This window comes from Nothobranchius furzeri, chromosome 1 (assembly GCF_043380555.1).
Source record: "Nothobranchius furzeri strain GRZ-AD chromosome 1, NfurGRZ-RIMD1, whole genome shotgun sequence".
NCBI lineage: Eukaryota > Metazoa > Chordata > Actinopteri > Cyprinodontiformes > Nothobranchiidae > Nothobranchius > Nothobranchius furzeri.
The window spans coordinates 61,293,939-61,320,314 of record NC_091741.1 but is presented as its reverse complement, the minus strand read 5'-3'; the positions used below and the strand labels follow the sequence as shown (position 1 = coordinate 61,320,314).

Genomic DNA, 26,376 nt, shown 5'->3' with positions numbered 1-26,376 from the left:
CACACAAGACTGGGAACATGCTAAGGCTGAGATGCAAGAAGATACATGAAAATGTATTTTTTTTCCTTCTATATTCATATTTTGATGACAAACCAATAATTTACTGTTTGAATCTGTAAAGCTGAGTGAGAGAAAGAAAAGGACAATGCACTCCCAACAATTCACATTCCTCACATAACTTTTTCACTGGTATGCGCGCGCGCGTGTGTGTGTGTGTGTGTTCCTATATAGCTCATGGGTGTCAGTGTGTGTACAGCAGCCTCTGTACTCAGGCTAACGCTTTAAAGTGAGCTAGATAATTATTGTATTATTATTATTATTACTATTAATTCACCTTTAAAGAGCCCAGACTGTTCCAGTGCAGCAACATTAGGTTGACTTGTTTACACCAACAGTAAAATAATCAAAAAGGAAGTGCTCACCTGTCCATTAGCACATAAACACTTCTAATTACAATAAAAAACATCAACCAAAATGTACTTTTAAATAAAATTAGAGTTAATCATAAAGTTAAGACATCTTTGGCATCACTTACTTCCTCCCATGAAAACACTAAAGTAAGTGTTCCATTTTTGGTTCTTTTTAAAACACAGGAAAGGGTTCTCTTTACCTAGCAAGGTAAAGAGAACCCTTTCCTGTGTTTTAAAAAGAACCAAAAATGGAATTAGAAACTAGACACAGTAAGAACACACCAAAGATGACTAAAGTAAGTGTGTTACACCTAAAATGGTCCGAGTGAAAACACACTCTCTGATAAAACTGTGGTGGTTCTATTCTGTTTCCACCGTCATATTTGATTTTGAAAAGGATAACAGAGTGGAAACGACGGCCATGGACGAGTTACACAAGAATGTGTGTGTACTGCTGTACAATGATCCGGCAGACAGGTGAAAAATAAAAGTCAACTATGATATCCTTTACTGACAGAACGAGTAAAACAAGTGTGTCCTCTCAACTTCTGCCCCATTCCAGGGTGCTTGTGCTAAGTAAACTTCTTTTATCTGTTAAACCTGCTGCTTGAGTGCAGTGGGAAAGTCTTTTCCAGGGTGGATAACGACTTTGGGGGCGCAACACTAGTTACAGCTCATTTCTTTTTCTCAACAGAAACACATCCACTAATCATCACGTCCCAGAAAGAGGCTTTGCAACAAACCACAACTATTTATGGACAACAACAAAGCAATCGGCCTCCTGTGTGGAAATGATGTCCACAGTCCATTAAAGATCATAAATAAATCAGCTTACTTGTCACAAAAAAAAGGGGATGCGAGAAACTGTGAGGCAACAAAACATAAACTAATTTATGTTGTAGGTTACTAGCTTGAGAGGTACTGGTATAATGTAATGTGGCACGCTGAGCATTCGGGAGATAAAATCTAACAAGCTTATTAAAATAATTTGTAGAGTACACACACATACTAATGAATAGTACTTTGCTGCTGAATGTACGTACTCCTATTTAAGTTGAATTATTTGGCCCAAAATTTTAAAAATCTCAGTAATAAAAGCGAGCATGAATATCAATACACAGCAGCTGAAATGCAACGTGATGCACAAACACAGTGAGAAACAACGAGAATCACACAACCACACATACTCATTTATCTGATCAATAGAACAAGGCTCAAGACAGAGCAGAAAGAGGCAGCAAGTTTCTGGACTGGTTGTCAATAGCAACAGTATTGTGAAGGCTGATTCAGGCAGCTTCACCACCAAACTATAACAAATACCCAAACATATTATAATTACCACTTAGTTCACACAAACCACAACATGATTCTCATTCTGGTTTGGTTCTGAAACAGTCCAGAACATTGTAACCGACAGCGAGTGGGTTACCCCACATCCCTAAAATGTCATCAACCGCATGAGCTGGATGTTCCAAGCTTCATCTAGCTTCATTCGGAAAGAGGACTTTGTGTGATTTTACAATGTCAGCTGAAAAGCTCACATCTTGTTGATCAACAACGGCTGGCATCTGTCAACTTCCCAAAAAGGGAGGAATAGTGCAGGTGTTCGAGGATAACTCACAGCACATACTTTTAGCTCTGTTATGTGCGACAAAAAGCAAAGATAGATCAATAAAGACATGGAGAGGGGAGCTTTCGGAGCAATGGCTTTGTCCTCTGAGGCTGGATCACTCCCATAGCCTAGATGTCCATGTGGGTCAATACACACACATTTAGGAATGTAATCAAGCCACTAGTTGTTCCAGATGAGGGATGATGGAAGAAAATTCAGGTCAACATGGAAATAAAAGGGAACCTGAATTCACTCTGGACCCTTCTCTACCTTGACTTATGAACTGTGTTTAGTGTGTATTCACATATATTTAAAAAAAGATTTACCCATTAAAAGATATCAGTGTTGCCAGGGTAACAGCAGAATGGTGCTTTCCTCCTTATGCTGTTGCATTCATCCACAAATGAGTAAGTGGCTGGCACAGGAACATACTGCAGGCATATATGTTTCTCAGGGATATTTTTGTTAAAGACCTACTAATAAGCTCTCATTTGCAGCTGCATGTCTCTATGGTATTCTAATGCAACTAGCAGAAATCACAACGTCCTCCAACAAGTCAATTTACACACATTTAAAAATCAAACATTTTAAAAATAAAAGACTCTGGAAGGAACACCTACTTGTGACTCAACAGCAACACACACAGCTAAAACTGCATCTAATTGCAGAGTTTAATATTTATATTATTAGTATTATTAGTATTATTATTATTATTTACTTTTATTATTGTTATTACTACGAACAATAATAATAAATACAGTTATATTGATGCGTGATTTTTTTAAAAGACTGACGTATTTATATGAAATGAGTATCTGTAAGGGGAGAGAACATGATGTTTCAGTGGTGCTACAATCAAAATTGGCACATAAAGCGTCTCAGTTTGTGCATTCCACTATTGCATATTGATTTTGCAACAGTTATGCTGATAATTTCATCACATTCAAGTAAAATTTCCAACATTTAGTTTTACGTCCCTTGTCCGGTAACATGAACAAACCAATCGGACCTGAGATAACGGTAATATATTTTAAGCGGAGAAAGTATGCGAAGTGTAAACACATCACATTCAATCGAAACGTTTTTAAACTCTCCTAGTCGTTGTCACCCACAAAAACATTTAGACTTCGTCTTTTGCTGCCGGACGAAGCGCAACCTTGTGTATCCGTTATCGGACAGCTTTGGACGATCCCGTAGTGGCGTTATAGCAAATTTTACCTGAAAATGGTGAATTCCCTCGTTTCCAGCCGGATCTCCGGAGCTCCCGGGGCCGGATACCCTGCTGTTTTTATCCAACCACCCAACACTAGCCAACACAGCTCCGTCTGTGTGTCAATGTTCCAGACGTTCCGCCAAAAGAAAGAAATATCATCCGAAACGCGGGGAGGTAGGGGTGTGTTGGAATGAGATGCTCAAGACCGAACCCCCAAAAATGTCGTCGGTTCGGCGGTGGAGGCAGTTTAAAGAGGCAGGAGGAGGACCCTAACGTCGACAGTGTCTGGGAGTGGTGCAACGGTTAAAGCTAGCAAAAACTGATAACAGAACAATTTCCGCTTTTGTTTCAAAAATAAAAGCAGTGGCGTTGTTTTCTAATACGACTAACAAAATAAAAGTGTCATTACGCCTCCGGTCAATGTGTTCACATCAGGTTCACATAAACATGAGAATGGTATGTACAGTCTATGGAATGGATCTTTGAATCTCTAAAGCACATTGTCGTTTTATTTATTTTTTGGGTTGTTGTTGATTTTTTTTTTTTTTGGGGGGGGGGGGGGGGGGTCATGTAGGCGACGGCAAAAGGACAATGTGCACGAGACTGCAAGTTAGATGAGTGACCATTATTGTCTAAATTTTGCTAAACTATACAGAAACCTCTTTATCATGCTGATACCCGGTGTTGGTACAAGATCTGCTCGGGTGCAAGATCGGCTCTTGCACCGACACCGGTAGATTTCCCCCAATTAATGTGCCTTTAATAATTTAAAATGCCTAAAATGTTCACGGAGTGTTACATATTACACATTTCATTGTCTCTCTTCACATATAAAGATGTGTACTTTCATATTAGGTCATTAAACTTGTTAAAATGTATCTTTTTTACACAGAGGAAATACTTTGTTTTAAATATTTTATCTAGATGCCTGCTCATAATCATCATAGTATGTACTCTGCGTAAACCTTGAAAAAGAATAAGCTTTAAACTTTTTAAAGTTTAAAAGAGAATAGTTTCATTAGAAAGTTATGCATATCTAATTTTGTTCTCAAAGCAAAACTAATGAGAATTTATATGAATTTATAAGCCTGATCTCAAAACAAATGGGCGCTTGATTGTTGTTTGGCGCCCTCTGCTGGAGAAATACTGTAACGAGTAGTACTGTTATGTCAAAGAGATGAAAATGTGTGTCAAGAAACATCTTCCTTAATCATCAACATATTTTCATTGTCTACAAAATAATGTCGGTTTCTTGACTTTTGAATGCTGATTTTCCTTTTCATGCTTATTTTTCTCTACTTTCTAAGTTGCGTTGCTTTGTTCTTTTTATTCTATTTATCCACATTGCTTGAAGTTCAGGTGAAGTTTTCAGTCACTGACTGACAGTCAGTGATGGTTTGGGGTGCCATATTGTTCCATGTGCTTCCTGATGTCTTAGCTTCCCTACATTAGCTGCCTGTTAAATTCAGAATAGATTTTAAGATCCTCCTTCTCACATATAATGCTCTTAATAATCAAGCTCCATCATACATCAATGAACTGATTGTTCCATATGCTCCTAACAGAGCTCTTTGCTCTCAGACTGCAGGTTTACTGGTGGTTCCCAGAATATCTGAAAATAGGATGGGAGGCAGATCTTTTAGCTATCAGGCTCCTCCTCTCTTGTGGAACCAGCTCCCAGCTTTAGTCCGTGAGGCAGACACCTTGTCTACTTTTAAGACTAGGCTTAAAACATTTTTATTTGATAGGGCCTATGGTTAAAATCTGATGTTAGCCTAGATCTGGACAAGTGGGGGAGTAGAGGGAGGTGGAGTGTACAGTCGGTAAAGACGGCTCTCCCTTGCCCTGCCTCCAACATGCCTCCATCTAAAAGGCTAGGTTATCCAGAGTTATCTCTGTAGTTATGTTGCTATAGGCTTAGACTGCTGGAGGACACACTGACCACTTTCCACACTCGACTACTTTCTTCTACAATTTGCTCTTTAACTGTATTATTTCCTGCTACTTCAGCTGTTAACTTTATTTTTTCTCTAAGTGTTTTTCTCCCCAGAAGAAGCTACAATGGTGTTCTGCTGAGCTGTGGTGGCCTCATGGAGGGGGCCATCGTCTTGAACACTGTTGCTAACCACTTAAACATTCTCCCTCTCCTGATAATAACTTTTTGCTTTCTTTGACATTGAATGTGCTACTACTAGTTTACCCATTTGATTATAGATTCACTAGGACAAATACAATAAAGTTTAGCTCTCACTAAATAGAATATTTACTAAGAAATCACAATGTAACCATAGAAACATTACTTGGTATATATGTTGCGTTTGTGTGTGTGTGTGTGTGTGTGTGTGTGTGTGTGTGTGTGTGTGTGTGTGTGTGTGTGTGTGTGTGTGTGTGTGTGTGTGTGTGTGTGTGTGTGTGTGTGTGTGTGTGTGTATGTGTGTGTGTGCGCGCGCGCCTGCTCTGTCTTCTCGATCCCCAGTGAGTCGTGGTGGATGGCTGCTTATACTGAGCCAGGATGCTCTGGAGGTTTCTTCCTGTTAAACGGGAGTTTTTCTCTCCACTGTCGCTAAATGCTTGCTTAGTATGATGACTGCAGTTGTAGCATCCAGCAATGGTCAGTTTAGGTACGGCCTGACCTTTCAACATCTATTCAACATCTGGTCCGAAAGGAGACACAACATTGCATGTGTTCCCTTTAAATGAGTCTGCCTTCATACCAGCTGGGATTCACAGACTCTGCATGTCTGAAAGATAAACAATAACTTTCTTTCCCTAGGTCCCATCTGTCTGCCTCCACAGAAGAAACAACTCCAGCTTGAATCAGTTGCTAAATTCAAAAATGATTTACTAAATCAATATGAACTTCTTCAATGACTCATAATCTAGACAATCATTAAATAAACATTTGTTTATTAATAATAATTATAGTATAATGAAAAGCTTAATTAATCTCTGCACACTGAATAGATGTTATATTATGAGTGTCTACTAGAACCTGCCATGTGTTCAACATGTTTTGACAACAAGGTCCTTACACCTGCACCCACACAATAACAAGTACGGTTAAGTTAGACTACAACACATATTGCCCTTTTTACCAGTCAGGACATCCGATATCAAAGAAGGTGTGTTTCTGAGTTGTTTTGGTAAAACATCTCCAAACTTGTCAGCCTCTGATTGGCTGTGCAAATCATAACATCAAATCCTTAAAACTGGATCATCTTGAGTGATTTGTCAGTTCTAGAGAATCGCTCAGACCGGCCATCTGTAGCAAAACCTCTTTAACCATCAAAGATTTTGACACGTCGTTAAAACCTTTTTGCACCTGCAAAGCTGATGAGCAAACAGTTCCTGCAGAAACAAAGCTGATATGGTTAGACTCCTAAAGAGTTCGCCAGACGCACGGTTCCATCCAGCTGTTGTGACCCGAGACATCTCTGGACTGAAGAGTCGGTACCACAGTATTCTACAGCCCTCCGGTGCCAGAGGTCAGCCGACCCCTGTGACTTTCGGATCCACCAAGATGGTCTCTCCAAAAAAGGTGAAGTAGACATGACAAATTGCGTCTGAATGTTCTGATGATAACAAGTTTATAGCTTAGAGCAAACCAAATTCTTTTCACCAGAACTCAGCTTATTTTGATAAGGAAGCTCTGACTGACATCACATTCACACATAGGTTCCTTCATCACGTTTAGTTACATCCACTCACAATAAATGCTTAATTAATTAGTCATGTTTTAAATTGTTTGTAAAATAAATTCTTACTTTTATAAATCTGACTCTTTCTTGAAGTAACACAAAGTGTGGTTGATCACTGAAAAAGCAAAGAACCTAGATCTTCTGAATTAAATCCTAGAATCTTCTGATTAATTACAATAAAGAACCTAGCAGGTTGATATTTTATATTTATATAGAATATTACATCTTCCTGGTTATAACAAATAAGATAATCAATTTGCCTCCGCTACACAGTCAGTGACTTGATGCAATTTGCTGGGTTCCTTATATAGGAAACTTTTTTTCTGATTGGCTTAATGAACTGACCTGAATTGGAATGTTTACTGTGTGAAGTGGCTTGAGACGACTCTTGTTGTGATTTGGCGCTATATAAATAAACTTCAATTGAATTTATTTCCACAGTAAACACAGACACCTCCCAGGACATTTTAGAGCTCTTTGTGCTTCTTTAGCTGACCAGATTTTTGGAGATGTTGATTTAATTTTTCAGCAGGACATTGCACCTGCCCATGCTGCCAAAGGTTCCAAAACCTGATTCAAAGACCAGGGTGTTTATGTTTATTCATTTGGCAGATGCTTTTATCCAAAGCGACTTACAATTTATAACCTATAGGGCATGTTGTGATCTGTGGGGGAAACCAGAGTACCCGGAGGAAACCCACGCATGCATGGGGAGAACACGCAACTCCACGCAGAAAGGCCGCAGCCGAGTTTCGAACCTGCAACCTTCGTGCTGCAAGGCAACAGTGCTAACCACTGCACCACCATGCAGCACACATGTTACAGTGTTACTGTGCTTTATTGGCAGCATACTGCCCCAATCTGAATCTCAACAGATAACTAATGGGGTTCAGGTCAGGAGGAAGATGAGAGACACCAGACCACTGCAGATGACCTGAGGGCTGCTGTCAAATCAACAAGGGTTTCCAGAACATCTCAGCAGTGTCCTTTCACCTCCATGTTGCATTGCTGTAATTTGTGGAAAAGGAATCAATCAAGTACTGAAATTAAAATACAAAGAACTGGCATTTCTGTTTTAAATATTTTTATTGATCTTAGTCATCTTTTTTTTAATTGAGCAGATTATTCTAATTTTCTGAGGCACTGAAAACCACCAACACATAAACAAATAGACCATATAATGTACTCATTTTGTAAGAAATCTATTAGTACGTGAGTTTTACTTTTTGAAATAAGTTACATTTAACTTTATCTCAATAGTGAAATGTAGAGGCTCAAAATCCTTAAAACGTTCTTCTATGAAATTGAATTATTTTAGCCGATGTTATTCTAATTAACATAGAACATTTTCAATGCTCAATTAATTTCATATTTATTGCATCTAACTTAAACAACTCATTTTATATGCCTATTGCAAACTGTACCTGTATGTTACGTAACGATCGTGTCAGCCATCATTTTTCTGACCTTTGCTCCAATAACTTCGCAGACAGTCCAGCTGTTCTTATGATCTTCTCGCGCTCTCAGTGGACAGGATGTCTCGCGCTGCGGAGAGACTACGATTGGTCATCAGTCACCTTGACCGATCTCCAGTTTCGGTCGTATCCTTTTTACTCTGCTAAGAGGTGAGAGCGACCCCAACCTGAACCTGGACTTCCTGCCGGCGGCGGCTCACCCTACAGTGGGCAGCTCTGGTAGTCGGTGCCCCTGGAACCTCATAGGAGTAAACATCAGAGGTCCCTGAAACACAGGGACGGCTCGTGACTACTAGCTAGTTTTGTAATGGTTTTGTTTTACTAACAGATACAGACAAGTAATTGTTACTGTTACGTGTTGAGTTAGACAATCCGGTTAGCCGCGTTGGTAACGGAGACATAACAGATAGGTTAGCTCAATGACGCTGGGTTAGCTGTTAGCCTAGCATGCTAACAAGAGTGTGGCTGCTGTTGCTACTTATGTTGTTTTGTGAGTCGTACTGGGATCAAGAGGTTTTCTTTTGCCTCCAAATTCCATAAAGAAACAAATCAGTTGATTTAGTTGAACATTTTCTCTGGTAAATTTCTGACATTTATTTCTAACATAACCATTTATCAGGACTTTCATGTAGTTGTTTAATAAATCCATAAACGACACTGGGAAAACTAGGAAAAAGTCATAAACAATTCAATTACTAATTCATTTGAGTTAATTATGCTAAGAAAAAAGAAAAACTGTATAATTGTATTTATTGTTTTTAAGTTTTATTTATTTATTTGAATTTGTTTCTATGCACTTTAAATTTTGAGGGAAGTTTTAAAAGGGAAAATCACACAAAATGTTTTCTGTAATATCATATTCTTGATCAATGTTGCCATACTTCATACTGGCTTATGCCACTTTAGGTAGTTGGAAGACTGGACCAAACCGTGTCAACCATGTAACAGGACATTGATCCCAAGCAAAACAAATACACAGCTGTACAATAGCTCAAAGGTCACATGATCAAAATGCTACAATAAACATAATAAAATAAAATCGTCAAAACCTTTTGGTTTCACTTAGTTTTTACACCCAGCTTTTGCAATTTGGCTTCATTTTTAACTAAAACACTCGTGCAGTTTAAAATGTCATGTTTTTGTTGATCTCAACTCATTTTTATCTCGTTTTATGACTCAGCGAGCACCAGATGATTTTATTTACATTTTATGATGACTGTAAATCAAAAATGTTCAACTTTGTACGGAAAGCTGATGGTGAGTCTGTTCAGACCAAAAGTCTGGAACCACTGCAGTGTTGATAATCACTGAAACGTCCATTTTTACTCCCAGAATGCAGATTGAATCGTCACTCTTCCTGGTTCAGTTCTTAACCGCCTCATAAGATATCAGCACCAACGTCTGCTCAAACTGTCACCCACATTCAGCCTCAGAAATCAAGGTAGGATACAGATTTAGTTTTGCTGCATCAAGCTGAAGTTTCAGTCACAGTTTATGTGAAAAATCTGGTCATCATTGTTTGGTACAAAACACATTTTATTTTTATTAAAGTCAGAATTGGATTTATTTTGTTATTGAATGTATAATCCACACAGTAGCAGTTTTATCATTAGAATGTTCAACCATCTAACTTTTCTAAAACTTTTTTTTTTGTTGCTAGGTATTCTTTTGATACAGGCCTGCTGACCCCAGAACAGCGACTCTTTTATGAGGAAAATGGATTTCTTCTTATCAGGAATCTGGTGTCTGACAAGGACATCGAAAGGTTCAGGTACAGCTGCTAAATGACTGATCAGTTTTGTATGAATTATTACTTGTGCTTGAATAAATAATACTTTTTGTGCAGAAACTATAAACTATCATCTAAAAGCATATTTTAGTGTCGTAAATGTAAAAAACACACACACAATGAGGTGCTGAGTGTGATCTCTTTCTCATTTTCAGAAGGGAGTTTGAACGCATCTGTCGGCAGGAAGTGCAGGTTCCTGGTCTGATCGTGATGAGGGACGTGGCCATCGCGAAGTCGGAGTATGTCCCGGACCAGAAAGCCGTCTCTAAACTGCAGGACTTTCAGGAATGTCCTGAGCTGTTTCGCTACTGTGCCCTACCAGAGGTATTAAACACACACAGCAGATTATAAATGAATCTATTATTAGAGCTTAAGTGTTTGATTGAATTAAAGAAATTGGATTTGGCGCCCTCTAGTGGCCAGTCATGTCAGAAACAGTACAAATAATCAGTGGGAAACAAAAAGAGAATAAACCCTCAAATTTAGGTTTTGTTTTTATCATGGAGGTTTTTTTTTAGATTGAGACTTGACTCCTTTAAACCTGCAGAGTGAAACAAGTCTTTGTGCCTCTGCCAGATCCTGCAGTACGTGGAGTGTTTCACCGGACCTAACATCATGGCCATGCACACCATGCTGATCAACAAACCTCCTGATGCAGGTGCAAAATGTGGAAATAATGTTTGTGTCCAAATCAACTTCTTTTAATAATTCCCTTTTTTGAAAGTTAATTTTTTTAAGGGGATCGATAATAATGTCACTTATTTTTGTTTCCTTTTGAACATTATTAGCTTGCAGTTTGGATTTGACAGAAGCAAAGTTATATATTACCTTTGTTTATATTTACCTGTTAATAATATTTAGTCAAATGAAAAATAATGTTCTTCAAAATAAGAACATGAAAGAGCCAAATGTTTTTGTTTTTAGCGTGATTTGATCCTCTTCTTTCCACTTTGCAAGTCTAATTCTAGAGCTTGATTTAGTGGTGGTGGTGTATCCCAATATCAAAATTTACTCCAAATTAAACTTTTAATTGACAAATACAATTTTTTAACAATATAATTTCCTCCCATTCCACTCATAAGTATGACCTTTTTCTTATGCCTCATGCATGATGCACACTTTTGCCTCTATTCCTGCACTCTCCTAAAACGTTAACTCTAGGGAGTTGCATATTTTTGATTTAGACTTTTTTCCCTCCATAACCGAGTATCTTCTCTTGCTCCAGGTAAGAAGACATCTCGACACCCGATGCACCAGGATCTGCATTACTTCCCATTCCGGCCGGCAGACCGCATCGTCTGTGCCTGGACCGCAATGGAGAGGGTGAACAGGCAGAATGGCTGCCTGGTCGTCCTGCCAGGAACCCACAAGGGAACCCTGCAGGAGCACGATTATCCAGACTGGGAGGTTTGTAACAAACACACGTTCTGAGTCATTTAACACACGGTTTTATTTATGAATGTGTTCTCAGGGCGGCGTAAACAAGATGTACCACGGAGTGAGAAACTACAACCCAGATCATCCAAGACATCATGTGGAGATGGAAATGGGCGACACCGTCTTTTTCCACCCGCTGCTCATCCACGGCTCTGGCATGAACCAGACAAAGGGCTTCCGTAAGGTACAGAAGCAATTGTTTTTGTTTATTTATTTATTTTATTACAGACTTTCTAGGATTCGGTAAACAAATTCAAAGTGAAATATTAAAACCTGCAACACCAGTGTCATCTTTTATTTTTCCTCTTCTTTTTCAATCATTAAATTTACTTTGTCATTATTTTTTCCAGTATTTTAAAAATAATCAAGGCTGCCATGAACAATCCAGCACAAAATCAGATGTGAAAACTTGTTATCTGGATTTTAATGACCTAACAGTTATTGGAGCCTCATACAATCAATCAGGAAGGTAACCAGGAAGACAAAGGACAAAAGAAGGGAATTATTCATTTTAAATGTAGATAAATATTATGTCTGCAGTTTGTTTTTATTATTATTTTTTCTTACCACATGTTTTTTGGTTTTTTAATTATCCAACTCTATAATTTTTAATTCTTAAACTTAATTTTTAGTTACTACAAATCAGCTCAACTCCTACTGATGAAAATGAATGCCTATAGTCTCATTAAAATGTGATCTCTGGATTGTTTCCCAACTGAGTTTAAATCACTGAGATATTAGAATTGACTAATTATATGGGTTCTTTTCCCCCCATTTTCTAGCAGCTTTTCATTCACCACAATTATGTTTGACACTTATATCTGAAGATCAATGAGAGAAATGTGGCTGCAGGCAGCTTATTTATGCCTTTAGTGTGTGTGTGTGTGTGTGTGTGTTTTCCAGGCCATCTCCTGCCACTATGCCAGCAGTGACTGTTATTACATCGACGTGAAAGGAACCACGCAGGAAAACATTGAGAATGAAGTGATAGAAATCGCAGAGAAGAAGTACGGCATCAATGATGTCGCCTTCAAGGTTTGCATTATTTGTCTTACCTTCTATACATTTTTATCTTTATTTATTCACGGTTTTAGTTTATTTTCTTTAAATAATATCAGTATTTACGTATCATCCAGTGCGATAAACATCTTGGCTCAGTAAGTTGGCTGATCGCCAGAGGAGATTATTGATATTTGGCTTGTAGTTTCTAAATGTGTTTTTACCGTGCAGCCGTACATTAGAAGCTTGGGATGAGAGGTTTGGAATGAATACAAATTTCCTGTGAGTTCCATAAATGCGAAGAAAATTTCAACAGGGCTAGCAAAAGAGGTTGTGGAACTGAGATTGTCTTTGCAGCTTTGAAATTCAAACTAAAATCCTGAATCTGTTCATATTTAGCACCTATTCTCCCCCTGAAACATTACAAATGTGACAGATCAGATGAAAAGCTGCACTGACAAGTATTCAAACGTCTATTCTGTGTAATACTGCATCTGTTATGATACATTTGTAGTATGGGAACACTAGCTTATGTCTCATTATTGTTTACTGTAATAAAATCCTAAAAAATGTCCTGCATGAGCTACATTTACCTTCAGGTAAAGTTCCATAAAGCAATGTGACCTCTGTAGAGCTGTAAAAACTAATCTGAGGTAGGAAAGCCAGTAGCTGTGTTGTTTGGTAAACGTGTACATCATATGGTCACTTGTAGGCAGCATGAGTAACTTTACTCATCAGGTAAGTCCTGCTTCCTGGAGCTCAGATGGATGTTCAGATTAATCTATCAGAGAGAAATGCTCACAGCTCCATAAGTGATAAGTACCTAGGATCCTTTAGTCATGAATAAGATGCAGAAGATGAATGGAAGGGAGGAAGCTGTGGTCTGGTCTTCAAGGCTGCTCAGGCTTCTGTCTGAAGGAGGGAGGGCCAATAGTTCTTGAAGGGTGGAGTCAGTCAAGATGTTTTTTGCTCTAGTTCATTTTAATAATGGTGGCTGTGTTGGTGGCCCGCATGAGGTCAGAGGTCATGTTCTGGTTTTTTTTTTTTTTACTTACTACAGTCAGAACTTTGTCTAACATCACCAGTTTGTGGAAAAGCTGGTGATCAACTTACTCATGCTGTTTCCTCAGCATCAGAGCATCAAGCTGATATACAAAACAAACATTAAAACATCTGATGGACTTACTGTTTAACTTTTTACGTCCACAGGACACATGGGCTGTGCGCGGCCGCCTGGTGCAAGGTGAGAGGACTTCTATGTGAAGAAAACGACTCACCCATCAAGCCCTTTAGCCACAATAGAAAGTGAATTAATGTTAATTGTACAGATCGACTGTCACAAAACTGACAAAGGAAAATAATTCTGTGTGTGTGTCAATAAAAATTTGAAAACATGATGCTGCAGAGGAAGGACACAATGGAAGCTGTTTAAGAAAGTGTGTCTGTTAAAAATAACCAAATGAGGCCTTGGTCTTTTTCACACCTTTATCTGACATTATTACAGTTGCAGATTTCTATTAGTACCTACACAGCGCAGCTCGACTTGTCTCTCAAGTTTTAAAGGCATTTCCACTAGAAACCAGGTTGCTGGTCCTTTTACAGTATTTGCTTCCATGTGGTACCAAGTGTATCAGCTGGGCCGAAAACAACGTTGGGGCTTGTGGGTCACTGATTGGTTAGAGGGCGGAGTCACAAATTGCTCCAGACTAAACACATTCAACATCACTACCATTTCAGCCACTGTTATGCTGTTTTTGTGTTGCATACAAATCACTTTGAGCACATTGCTTAACAACTCAACCACGTGACAAGCCCACCCGCTAGCCATTGCCCAGTTGTAATGGAAGAACCACCCAAACTGTAGAACATTGTCAAGTTGAGCCATGCTGAGAAGTACTCCTTACATTTTTATTAGATTTTTACTGTTTATTTTTGACTAAATATATTTTTATTATTAAAATGTGATTAAGAACTAACAATTCTAATAAAATCAGAAATGACTAAATGCTGTCCTGTAATATCTTCTGATTTTTTTAACCTAAAACACATCTTCTTCTAGTTAAAGGGAAATTAGGCAGTTTTGGCTTGCTTTTAGCACCCCCTAGTGTCCATTAGTAGAACCAAAAGCGAAACCCATCTCCTCGCTGTGCATTCGTATTTTTAACACCTTAATCTAACAGTTGAAATGTCTCCCATGCTTTCATTAGTGTCTGCAGGAGTGATTCTTCACTAACTCAAACAAATCAGCAGTGTTCACGATCTAAAACTTGCTGGAAACAGACTGCAGCGCCAGGTATGTCACCTCCATTTACAGAGCTGACCGGCAACTCTGAAGTTGCAAGTGGAATTTTATGGCCACAGGGGGCGATAGAGGCAGGGTGGACTTTCATTGACCCCTGAAAGGGTAGTTTTAGCACATACGGAACTGCTCTGCTGCATGTTGGAGTAGCTCTGTTGACTATATGTAAATTTTGCCTTTTCTTGGACATTTTTTCTTCTAGTTTCTCAAGAAAAACGTTATTTTTTTGGACATTTTATTTTTCTGTTTCTGGTGCTGTGAAGCTTGGAGGATTTTTACTGCTATTTTTTCACATTGTGAGCATTTTTTTATGATGCGTAACCATGGCAACAAGCTGGTTTACAATTGGGAGCAGCTGATTAACATTGGAAAAGCTGAAATAATACCTTAACTGAAGCCACAAATCCCAAATGAGCTAAAACGCAAGAAGCGTGAGTGTAGAACGGGAGCAAAACGGAGACAGAGAAAGAGGAAATTCAAACCATCTCTTCCATCGATCATAATGGGCAAAGTGAGATCTGGCCAACAAGATGGAGGAATTCCAAGCCATTTCAAGGACTCGGCGAGAGTTTCGGCAGTGTGTTTATGTGTTTCACTGAGACGTGGCTGCAGGGCCATATCCCCGATTCCAGCGTCTCTCTGCCAGGATTCCTGACTGTACAAGCAGACAGAGATCTGAAGAGGAGCGGGAAAAGAAAAGGAGGTGGAGTGGCAGTGCTTGTCAATAACAGATGGTGCCATCCAGGTCATGTTTCAGTGAAATGTCATCTTTTGATGATGCTTGATTTTATTTTGTCTGACATTTGTTTTTTTTTAATCGATTGGTCTTATTCCAATATCTCTTATCTGTAATGCTGTTTGCTTTCTATTTTATGATTTTATGATTTTATGTTTTTATCGTGCTTTTATGCCCATGTATTGAGAATGTTTTTCTTTTAATGATGTTGTTCAGCAACTTGGGCTTCGGATAATGTTGTAGAAGGTGCTATACAAATAAAATTTGATTGATTGATTGATCTCAGCAGCCCAGATGTTGAACTCTTGGCAGTAAGTTTTCGCCCATATTATTTGCCAAGAGAGTTCACCAGTGTTGTCTTGGCAACCGTTTACATTACACCTTCAGCCATTGCTGAAAATGCATGTGATGCCATCAGTTCTGTTGTCGCTAAGCTACAAACCCAGCACCGCAATGCATTTGTGGCTTTATCTGGTGATTTTAATCATGTCTCGCTTTCTGCTACACTTCCAACATTTCAACACTTTGTCAGCTGCTGCACCAGAGAAAACAAAACATTGGATTTGTGTTATGCAAATGTAATGAATGCATACATGTCCAAAACAAGACCTCCTCTGGGACAATCAGATCACAATCTTGTTTTTCTCTGCTCGGAATACAAACCGCTTGTTCAGAGGCAACCTGTGACAAGAAGAACTGTGAGAAAATGTTCACAGGATGCTGAAGAAGCCCTTCAGGGTTGTTTTGAGACCACAGATTGGATGACTTTCTGCCAAGGATATGAAGAGGACATCAATGCCATGACTGGATGTGTCACTGACTATATAAACTTCTGTGTGGACAACATCATACCCACCAGATCATTGAGGTGCTTCGCTAATAACAAACCCTGGATCCCCAGTGAACTGAAGAATCTGCTAAAAGAGGGGGAAAAGCCTTCAAGGAGGGAGACAGGGAATTATTGAGGAGTATACAGAAGCAACTGAAGATCAAGATCAGAGACAGCAAGGAGGCATACAGGAAGAAGCTGGAGAACAAACTACAGAGGAACAATATCAGAGATGTCTGGTCAGGGATGAAGAAGATCACAGGCTTCAAGCAGAGGAAGGATTGCACAGATGGCAGCCTGGACACAGCCAATGAACTGAACAAGTTCTTCAACAGAGCTCCGGACCCCACGTGACTCTGAGTTAAGCCTGGTTCATGCTTCTCCGTCAGCTCCGCAAGGGACAGACACGCACGGATTGACGGAAGTGTTTTGCTCTCATACTTCTCCGTCTCCTGGAGAGTGTTGCAAAGCAATTTCCTGGCAGGACAACAGAGGGCGTAGCGCTGTTCTGTGGTATCCTGTCATGTATCGGTCCAAGATAGTGTGTTTATATTGTGTTTTTTGTGTATATAAGAGACTTTTTAACACGGACATATTTGTCTCTCATTCTCCCACCTCTTCATGCGCTCCCCACCTCTAAACCCACGTTTCCTGTCATTTCCATCCACAAATAAAACGCTTGCTGCGCATCTTTTCACTTCTCCAGTCACGGGAGAATTAAACGTTCATATTTTAAGAGTTTTTTCGCGAGGTATTCTTCAAGCTTCTCCGTGTCTGCCGCTTGTTATCTTAGGCTCTCTTTGCAATGGCAGCGCTGTAAACAACAGCGGCGTCCTGACCAATCACAAGCTTGCGTTGTCCGTCTCAACTGACGGATGTTTAGAAAAGAGAGCTTGACTCCGTCCGTCCTTGCGGAGCTCTCCTGCAGGCCCGCAAGGACGGATAATGGCGTTGCGTGTCTCCGCACTGACGCAGACGGAGAAGCATGAATCAGGCTTTAGTAGACGCCATATTGGCAGGAAAAACAGGTAAACAAACACGGATCGTAAACATGAACGGGATCGGCTTGGATTTTACTTCGTCGGAGTTTACTTCACACTTTAAAACCGAAGAAATCGTTTTATACAGTCAGAAATTAAATAGACTAAACATCTCCGACCCTTACCGTGCCCCTGGGATACTTTTTAAAAACGCCAGAAGCTGTCGGAGCGGACTTCTTACCGGACCTGGCCGGGGAACCCCTTGGGATTTCCCCGGAGGATGCTTGCCCAAGTGGCTGGGGAGAGGGAAGTCTGGGCCTCACGACGCTACTGCCCCCGTAACCTGACTCCGGATAAGCGGATGACAATGGATGGACAAATAACAGATTTACATGTAAGAAGTTTAAATAGAGTGCTGTGCTGTTTGAATGTATAAACTGAACGCCAAGAGAAATCACTAGTCTGATTTTTTTTCGGTGAATAAAATAAATATGTCAGGCAGGAGCGTCTCAGGATCTGTCTGAGATCTGACTCGGTGAGACAGATAATAGCAATCCAAAGTGCTTTTTATGTGTGATCTGATAATTGATCAACCATTGCTTAAAAATTAAATACAGCTTAGCCGGTTAATTGCTGTGATCCTAAAACACGTAACGTTTTAAGTGACGTTTACTTGTTGCTATGAGTAATAAGACGAAAAAAGCCACGCCAAAATAAGTTTAGGAAGCCCACTAAGAATCGTAATAAAAGCATTTAAAATAAATACCATACACAGTTGAGGAAACGTTGGTTTAAGTACCTGATATTCAATTCAATTCAAGTTTATTTATATAGCGCCAAATCACGACAAGAGTCGTCTCAAGGCACTTCACATAATAAACATTCCAATTCACAGTTCATTAAGCCAATCAGAAATAATATTTCCTATATAAGGAACCCAGCAAATTGCATCAAGTCACTGACTAGTGTCAGTGACTATACAGCAATCCTCATACTAAGCAAGCATGCAGCGACAGTGGAGAGGAAAACTCCCTTTTAACAGGAAGAAACCTCCAGAGAATCCTGGCTCAGTCTAAGCAGCCATCCTCCACGACTCACTGGGGATCGAGAAGACAGAGCAGGCAGACAGACAGACAGACAGACAGACAGACACACACACACACACACACACAAAACACACACACACACACACACACACACACACACACACACAAAGACAAGTAATGTGTCTATAGTTATATTGTGATGTCTTAGTAAATATTGTATTTGGTGAAAGATAAAATTTATTGTATTTATCCTAGTGGATCTATAATTAAACGGATAAACTAGTATTAGCACATCAAAAGTCAATGAAAACAAAAAGTTATTATCAGGAGAGAAAGAATGTATTAGTGGTTAGCAGCAGTGTGCTAGTCGATGGCCCCCTCCATGAGGCCACCACAGCTCAGCAGAACGTCATTGTAGCTTCTTCTGGGGAGAAAAACACTTACAGAGAAAATAAAGTTAACAGCTGAAATTGCACAAAATAGTACAGTTAAAGAGCAGACTGTAGAAGAAAGCAGTAGAGTGTGAAAAGTGGTCAGTGTGTCCTCCAGCAGTCTAAGCCTATAGCAGCATAACTACAGAGATAACTCTGGATAATCTATCCTATTTAGATGTAGGCATGTTGGAGGCAGGGCAAGGGAGAGCCGTCTTTACCGACTGTACACTCCACCTCCCTGTACTCCCCCACTTGTCCAGATTTAGGCTGACATCAGATTTTAACCATAGGCCCTATCAAATAAAAATGTTTTAAGCCTATTCTTAAAAGTACAAAGTGTCTGCCTCACGGACTAAAGCTGGGAGCTGGTTCCACAGGAGAGGAGCCTGATAACTAAAAGATCTGCCTCCCATCCTAAGTTTAGATATTCTGGGAACCACCAGTAGACCTGCAGTCTGAGAGCGAAGTGCTCGGTTAGGAACATATGGAACAATCAGATTACTGATGTATGATGGACCTTGATTATTAAGAGCTTTATATGTGAGAAGAAGGATCTTAAAATCTATTCTGAATTTAACAGGTAGCCACTGTAGGGAAGCTAAGACAGGAGAGATATGATCTCTTTTTAATTCTCATCAGAACTCTAGCTGCAGCATTTTGGACAAGCTGAAGACTTTTAACTACTTGTGAAACCTGGGATTTGAATGACATGTCCTGGTCAAAGATAACACCAAGGTTCCTTGCTTTGTTCTCGGAGATTAATGTAATGCCATTAAGGTCAGGCGATTGGCTAAGCAATTTCCTTTTCTGGATTTCTGGTCCAAAGATGAGAACTTCCGTCTTGTCTTGATTTAAAAGCAAAAAGTTTAGAGTCATCCAATTTTTTATGTCCTCAAGACAAGCCTGTAATCTACCCAACCGATTAGGTTAATCAGGGTTAATGGATAAATATAACTGAGTATCGTCAGCATAACAGTGGAAGTTTATCCCATGCTGTCTAATGATTTTACCAATTGGGAGCATATATATAGTAAAAAGAATTGGTCCAAGCACTGAACCCTGTGGTACTCCGCAAGTAACCCTGGAGTATGAAGACGATTTGTCATGTACATTTACAAAATGAAATCTGTCAGACAGGTAGGATTTAAACCAGCCTAATGCTGTTCCTTTGATCCCTACAACATGTTCAAGTCTTTCTAAAAGAACATTGTGATCAACTGTGTCAAAGGCAGCACTGAGATCTAACAAGACTAGAACAGACACAAGATTCTTATCTGAGGCCATGAGAATATCATTTGTAACTCTCACTAATGCAGTTTCAGTGCTGTGATACTCTCTAAAACCAGACTGAAATTCCTCAAACAGAGCATTAGTGTTTAAATGCTGACATACTTGGATGGCCACTATTTTCTCAGGACTTTGAATAAAAATGGAAGGTTAGATATTGGTCTATAATTCATTAGGTCATCTGGATCCAGAGAAGGCTTCTTAAGTGAAGGTTTGATTACAGCAACCTTAAAATCTTGTGGTACATACCCATTTACTAAGGATAGATTGATTATATCTAGAATGGGGGCAGTAGCCAAAGGAAATGCATCTTTAAATAATTTGGTTGGGATTGGATCCAAAATGCAAGTTGAAGGTTTAGATGAAGCTAATGTTTTTGATAACTCTGAAAGCTCAACTGGATCAAAACGGTTCAAGCACAGATGAGGTTCTACAGTCACCTCTGATGCTGCCTCACTTACTGAGGAAGAAGAAATCGCATTAGGGAGGATGCTAAAGATTTTGTTTCTAATAGAATTACTTGTAAAAAATCCCATGAAGTCATTGCTGCTGAGGGCTAAGGGAATAGATGGCTCAGAGCTATGATTCTGTGTAAGTTTAGCAACTGTACTGAAAAGAAATTTAGGATTATGCTTATTCTCCTCTATTAATGCTGAGAAATAAGCAGTTCTAGTTTGTCGAAGCTTATTTTTATAAAGCACAAGACTATTTTTCCAGGATAGGTAGGCCTCCTCATGGTGCGTAGAGCGCCATGTTCTCTCCAATTTCCTAGAGTTTTGTTTTAAGGCTCGTAGATGAGAGTTAAACCAGGGAGCCAACTTCCTGTCCCTAATTACCTTCTTTTTTAAAGGGGCAATATCATCTAATGCCACACGTAAAGAGGAATTAACGTGATGAACTAAGGCATCAATTTGTGAGGGGTTAGAACTGAGAACATTGCCCTCTGCTACATGCCTCTGAGATGCTGAGGACAGTAAAGATGGAACAGTTGATTTAAAAGACGCAACCGCGTTGTCAGATAGAGACCGACTATAGTGAAATTTACTTTCATGTCTCGAGAACTCAGTTATAAAAAACTCAAAGGTTATCAGAAAGTGGTCCGAGAGGACTGGATTATGTGGAAAGATTGTTATTTCCTCACACTCAATGCCATAAGTCAGAACAAGGTCCAATGTATGATGGCAGGAGTGGGTGGAGCTATGTATTCTTTGAGTGAAACCAATTGAGTGTAAGATATTACTAAAGGCTACATTGAGGCAATCATTTTCGATGTCCACATGAATGTTGAAATCCCCCACTACAATGACCTTATCAGTATTTAGCACCAAATCAGATAAAAAATCAGAGATTATTGGAATATTGCTAAGATTAGAAGCATACTTTCCAGGAGTGATATGAAGTGGTCGCTGCATAAGCAAAAATCTTTTCTCTCGGGATCCCACAGTTTCATTTTAGCCCGGTCACTAGCGCATTTTATTACAATGATCCAACGTTTGCGCCGCTCCGGATCTTGGGGAATCCTGTAGATGGCTCATTCCTTATGTTGTCCGCGTCTGTTCTGCATCCTGGGGCACAACAGGAATCTACCATATTTCCCATTTGAGTTTTCTGACAATAACAAATAGTCCAGCTGCCGGCTTATGCATGCCAATATGGCGCCGTTTCGATTTGAATTGTTGCATGCCGGGAGAAGTGACGTCAACTCCCGGAGCTCTATAGGTTCAGTTCAGGAACAAACCCAGTATCCTCCTCGCCTGTCCCCAGGCAATCAGACATCCCATCCTCCTCTGATCCAACATTTTCCTGTCACACACCAGCTCTTTTGTCCTCTAACGCAGTCATGGAATCTTCTGGTTCTATGAATCTGTCTTTAACCAAGTCAGGAGATGCTGCTGCCCCATTTACCTCCCCCTCCCACCTATCTGTCTCTAGAGGTCAGGTGAAGAGGCAGCTGGAGAGACTGAACAGGAACAAGGCTGCAGGTCCAGATGGTGTCAGCCCCAGGGTACTGAAGGCCTGTGCAGAGGAGCTCTGTAGGATTCTGCTGCACCTCTTCAACCTCAGCCTGGCCCAGGAGAAGGTTCCAGACTGTGGAAGACATCCTGCCTTGTTCCAGTTCCAAAGAAAACTTGCCCATCAGTTAATGACGACTACAGACCGGTTGCCCTGACATCCCACATCATGAAGGTCCTGGAGAGAATCCTGTTGGTCCACCTGAATAAGCAAACTAGGACATATCAGGACCCGCTGCAGTTTGCTTATCACCATGGAGTTGGAGTTGAAGATGCCATCATCCAGCTGCTTCAACCAATCCACCGTCATCTGGATGAAGCAGGCAGCACTGTCATGGTCATGTTCTTTGATTTCTCCAGTGCATTTAACACAATCCAGCCTGATGTACTTTGCCAGAAACTCCAGAAGACACAGGTGGGGGGCTCAACTATCGCCTGGATTAAAGACTACCTGACAAACAGACCACAGTTTGTGAGGCTGAAGAACTGCACATCAAACTAGATGATCAGTAACATTAGAGCACCACAGGGGACTGTACTCTCACCATTCCTTTTCACCCTGTACACCTCTGACTTCCAGTACAAATCAGAGACCTGTCATCTACAGAAATACTCAGATGACTCTGTAGTTGTCGAGTGTATCAGAGATGGACAGGAAGCTGAGTACAGAGAGCTGGTGGAGCGCTTTGTGGCATGGTGTGGAAACAATCATCTGACCTTGAACGTGAACAAAACAAAGGAGATGATTTTAGACTTCAGAAGAAACAGGGTGGAGTCAAACATTGTTTCCATCATGGGAGAAGAAGTGGAGGTGGTCGAGGAATACAAGTTCCATGGAGTTCACCTGGACAACAGACTGCACTTCTAGAGGAAGCTTAGGTCCTTCAATGTCTGTAACAAGATGCTGCAGATCTTCTACAAGTCTGTTGTTGAGAGTGTAATCTCTTCAGCCATTGTCTGTTGGGGTAGCAGCATCAGAAGCAGGGACCTGAAAAGGCTCAACAGCCTAATAAAAAAGGCTGGTTCTGTTCTGGGGACGACTGTGGAACCACTGGAGGAGATAATGCAAAGAAGGATTCTCCAGACAATCAAGAAAATCGAACAACCCTGAGCATTCTCTTCAGAAGACTGTCCGACAACGGAAGAGTGTCTTCAGTCAGAGGCTTCTTCAGTTTCACTGCAACACTGACCGCTACTGGAGATCCTTCCTGCCAACAGCCATTGTAATATACAATAACTCTTTGATGACTTGATTATTATTATTATTCTGAGCTACTACAGCAATTAATTTCCCTCTGGGATTAATAAAGTATTTTTGAATTGAATTGAATTGAATACTGGCTCAAGAAAATTATTCAAAATAATGAAAAAGTTGCAACGTGTCTCTTTAAACAAAACAAACAACAACAAAAAACTCCTGTGTTAATACTGGCTTTAGAGTTGTAACGTAACACAAGGCAATAATGAACAAATGATAGTATTAAAACTAAGGCAGTAATAATGCATGGTAGCAGTTACATTTTTGTTCAAACTTTAAAAAAAAATTATTCACTATTTATTGTCTGTTTGGCTGTTTGCTTGCTGTCATGATCTACCCCGGCCTCCCTGACTGTGTTGCCCCTGCCTTAATTAGTTCCTATTGTTCTCACCTGCCCCTCGTTAATATGCCCATGTGTTCCTAATTCTCCCTGTGTATTTATACCTCCCGTCTTGTACCTGTCTTCGTTGGATCATTGAATGTGCATGTCCTCGTTTGTCCTGTCGCTCCTGGTTGCTATTAAATCCATTTTTATTTTTCATCCGTGCCTGCTCTCCTGCCTCCTGAACCCTCCACCACACATGGTCTGCCATCTCCACCCTCACCCCATGACACTTGCTTTCATAAGTTTCAGGGACAAAAGTGTGACATGCCAGTTAAAGGATTACTTATTCATTTATTTTTTTCCCTCCTGTCCTGTCTGGCTGTGAAGCAAACAGAATTGATGTCTGAATGCTGATGACAAGCCTTACAGATTTACTCTCAGGTGGAGCATCAAAGCTTCTGCTTTTAATGTCATGCCTGACACTTAAAACTTTATTGTTATTGTTTTTTGAATGCTTTGTAATTCCAAGCAGACAGGGAGACAGAGGTGAGAAAGGAAGAGACAAAAGGGCGGGGAGGGGGTTCCCACAAAAATAAACAATCATTGATGAACAAGAGTCTGCTTCTTGACCTGCAGAAAAGGGACACACAACAATACAACAGGAGCAAGCTATCACTGCGTCAACTTGATGAAGAAGTGTAAAATCAACATTGTTTTACTGAACAATCACACGATAATAAATCACAGTGCATTAAGTGCCAACCACAGCCTTAAGACATGTGTTAAAAATGCCCAAGTCCATACTTATGAGAGCACCATGTGAGCACCTGTGTGTGTACACGTGCTTGTATATGTAAGGTTTCTCTATAGGAGCGTCCAATAGAGTGTGAGGGGCCACAAATCTGCCCCCCAAAGATGTGTAGGAGATGGAGGGAGGACCAAGTCCCAGAGATCCAAGAGCTGCCCCAGAGCGCAGGGACCCCAGGGAGACTGCAACCAGAAAAGCCCCCCCCCCCCCCCCCCCCCAGTTAAATGATTACTGAAACAAAGTACATTACTTTTAGGAATCTGTAAAATACCAAAATGCTATTAATGTATGATCACAAATGAGTCCAAAAGTTATAACCCTAATGCTACACTCACATGCACAATTCAATTCAGTTTATTTATATAGCGCCAAATCACGACGAGTCGTCTCAAGGCACTTCACACAGTAAACATTCCAATAGAGCTCCGGGAGTTGACGTCACTTCTCCCGGCATGCAACAGTTCAAATCGAAACGGCGCCATCTTGGCAGGCAGAAGCCCACAGCTGGACTATTTGTTATTGTCAGAAAACTCAATCAGACAGGAAATATGGTAGATTCCTGTTGTGCCCCAGGATGCAGAACAGACACGGACGACATAAGGAATGAGCCATCTACAGGATTCCCCAAGATCCGGAGCGCCGCAAACGTTGGATCATTGTAATAAAACGCGCTAGTGACCGGGCTAAAATGAAACTGGGATCCCGAGAGTAAAGGTTTTCGCTTATGCAGCGACCACTTCATATCAGGTACTTAAACCAACGTTTCCTCAACTGTGTATGGTATTTATTTTAAATGCTTTTAAAATTCTTAGTGGGCTTCCTAAACTTATTTTGGCATGGCTTTTTCTGTCTTATTACTCATAGCAACAAGTAAACATCACGTAAAACGTTAACTCGTGATTTCTGCGTGCTGCCGTTTACGTGTTTTATGATCACAGCAATTAACCGGCTAAGCTGTATTTAATTTTTAAGCAATGGTTGATCAATTGTCAGATCACACATAAAAAGCACTTTGGATTGCTATTATCTGTCTCACTGAGACAGATCCTGAGACGCTCCTGCCTGACATTTTTATTTTATTCACGGAACCCAATCAGACTAGTGATTTCTCTTGGCGCTCAGTTTATACATTCAAACAGCACAGCACTCTATTTAAACTACTTACGTGTAAATCTGTTATTTGTCCATCCATTTTCATCCGCTTATCCGGAGTCGGGTTGCGGGGGCAGTAGCGTTGAGAGTCCCAGACTTCCCTCTCCCCAGCCACCTGAGCCAGCTCTTCCGGGTAAATCCCAAGGGGTTCCCCGGCCAGGTCCGGTAAGAAGTCCGCTCCGACAGCTTCTGGCGTTTTTAAAAAGTATCCCAGGGGCACGGTAAGGGTCGGAGATGTTTAGTCTATTTAATTTCTGACTGTATAAAACGATTTCTTCAGTTTTAAAGTGTGAAGTAAACTCCGACGAAGTAAAATCCAAGCTGATCCCGTTCACGTTCATGGTTAAGATCCGTGTTTGTTTAGCTTCTTTTACCTGCCAATATGGTGTCTACTAACTGAGAGTCACGTGGGGTCCGGAGCTCTATACAGGTCAGGGGCCTCGTTTATCAAGCTTGCTTACGCACAAAACGGGGTAAGAAAACTGTGTAAGCAACTTTCCATGCAAACGTTGGGATTTATGAAAGAAAACATAGCGGAAAAATGTGCACTACTTTAATTATTACGCACATTTTGGAC

The 26,376-nt window shown here is 40.3% G+C and overlaps 2 protein-coding genes across 4 annotated transcripts in view; one reads left to right on the top strand and one right to left on the bottom strand.

Annotated features, from left to right (window-relative positions):
• cdk17 (cyclin dependent kinase 17) overlaps window positions 1-3,452 on the bottom strand; it is a 69,323-nt gene extending 65,871 nt beyond the window's left edge. The window contains exon 1 of the mRNA XM_054740047.2: window positions 3,241-3,452. The gene's annotated coding sequence lies outside the window, so the exon portion shown is untranslated. The remainder of the gene's footprint in view (window positions 1-3,240) is intronic.
• A 4,933-nt stretch (window positions 3,453-8,385) lies between these two features.
• Window positions 8,386-14,638, top strand: phyh (phytanoyl-CoA 2-hydroxylase). Of its 3 annotated transcripts, XM_070549557.1 has the most exons (10): window positions 8,596-8,818; window positions 9,589-9,665; window positions 9,741-9,849; window positions 10,069-10,179; window positions 10,353-10,521; window positions 10,774-10,855; window positions 11,423-11,604; window positions 11,669-11,818; window positions 12,538-12,669; window positions 13,843-14,638. In XM_070549557.1, exons 5-10 carry the CDS (start codon window positions 10,408-10,410, stop codon window positions 13,894-13,896), a joined length of 714 nt encoding a protein of 237 aa, XP_070405658.1. In that variant the 5' UTR covers window positions 8,596-8,818; window positions 9,589-9,665; window positions 9,741-9,849; window positions 10,069-10,179; window positions 10,353-10,407; the 3' UTR covers window positions 13,897-14,638. The 3 variants fall into 3 exon arrangements, with proteins under 3 accessions (XP_015809361.1, XP_070405658.1, XP_070405654.1); XM_015953875.3 differs by lacking the exons at window positions 8,596-8,818; window positions 9,589-9,665 and adding an exon at window positions 8,386-8,534 and having other exon boundaries at window positions 9,794-9,849; XM_070549553.1 differs by lacking the exon at window positions 8,596-8,818 and having other exon boundaries at window positions 9,479-9,665.
• The last annotated feature ends 11,738 nt before the right edge of the window (window positions 14,639-26,376 follow it).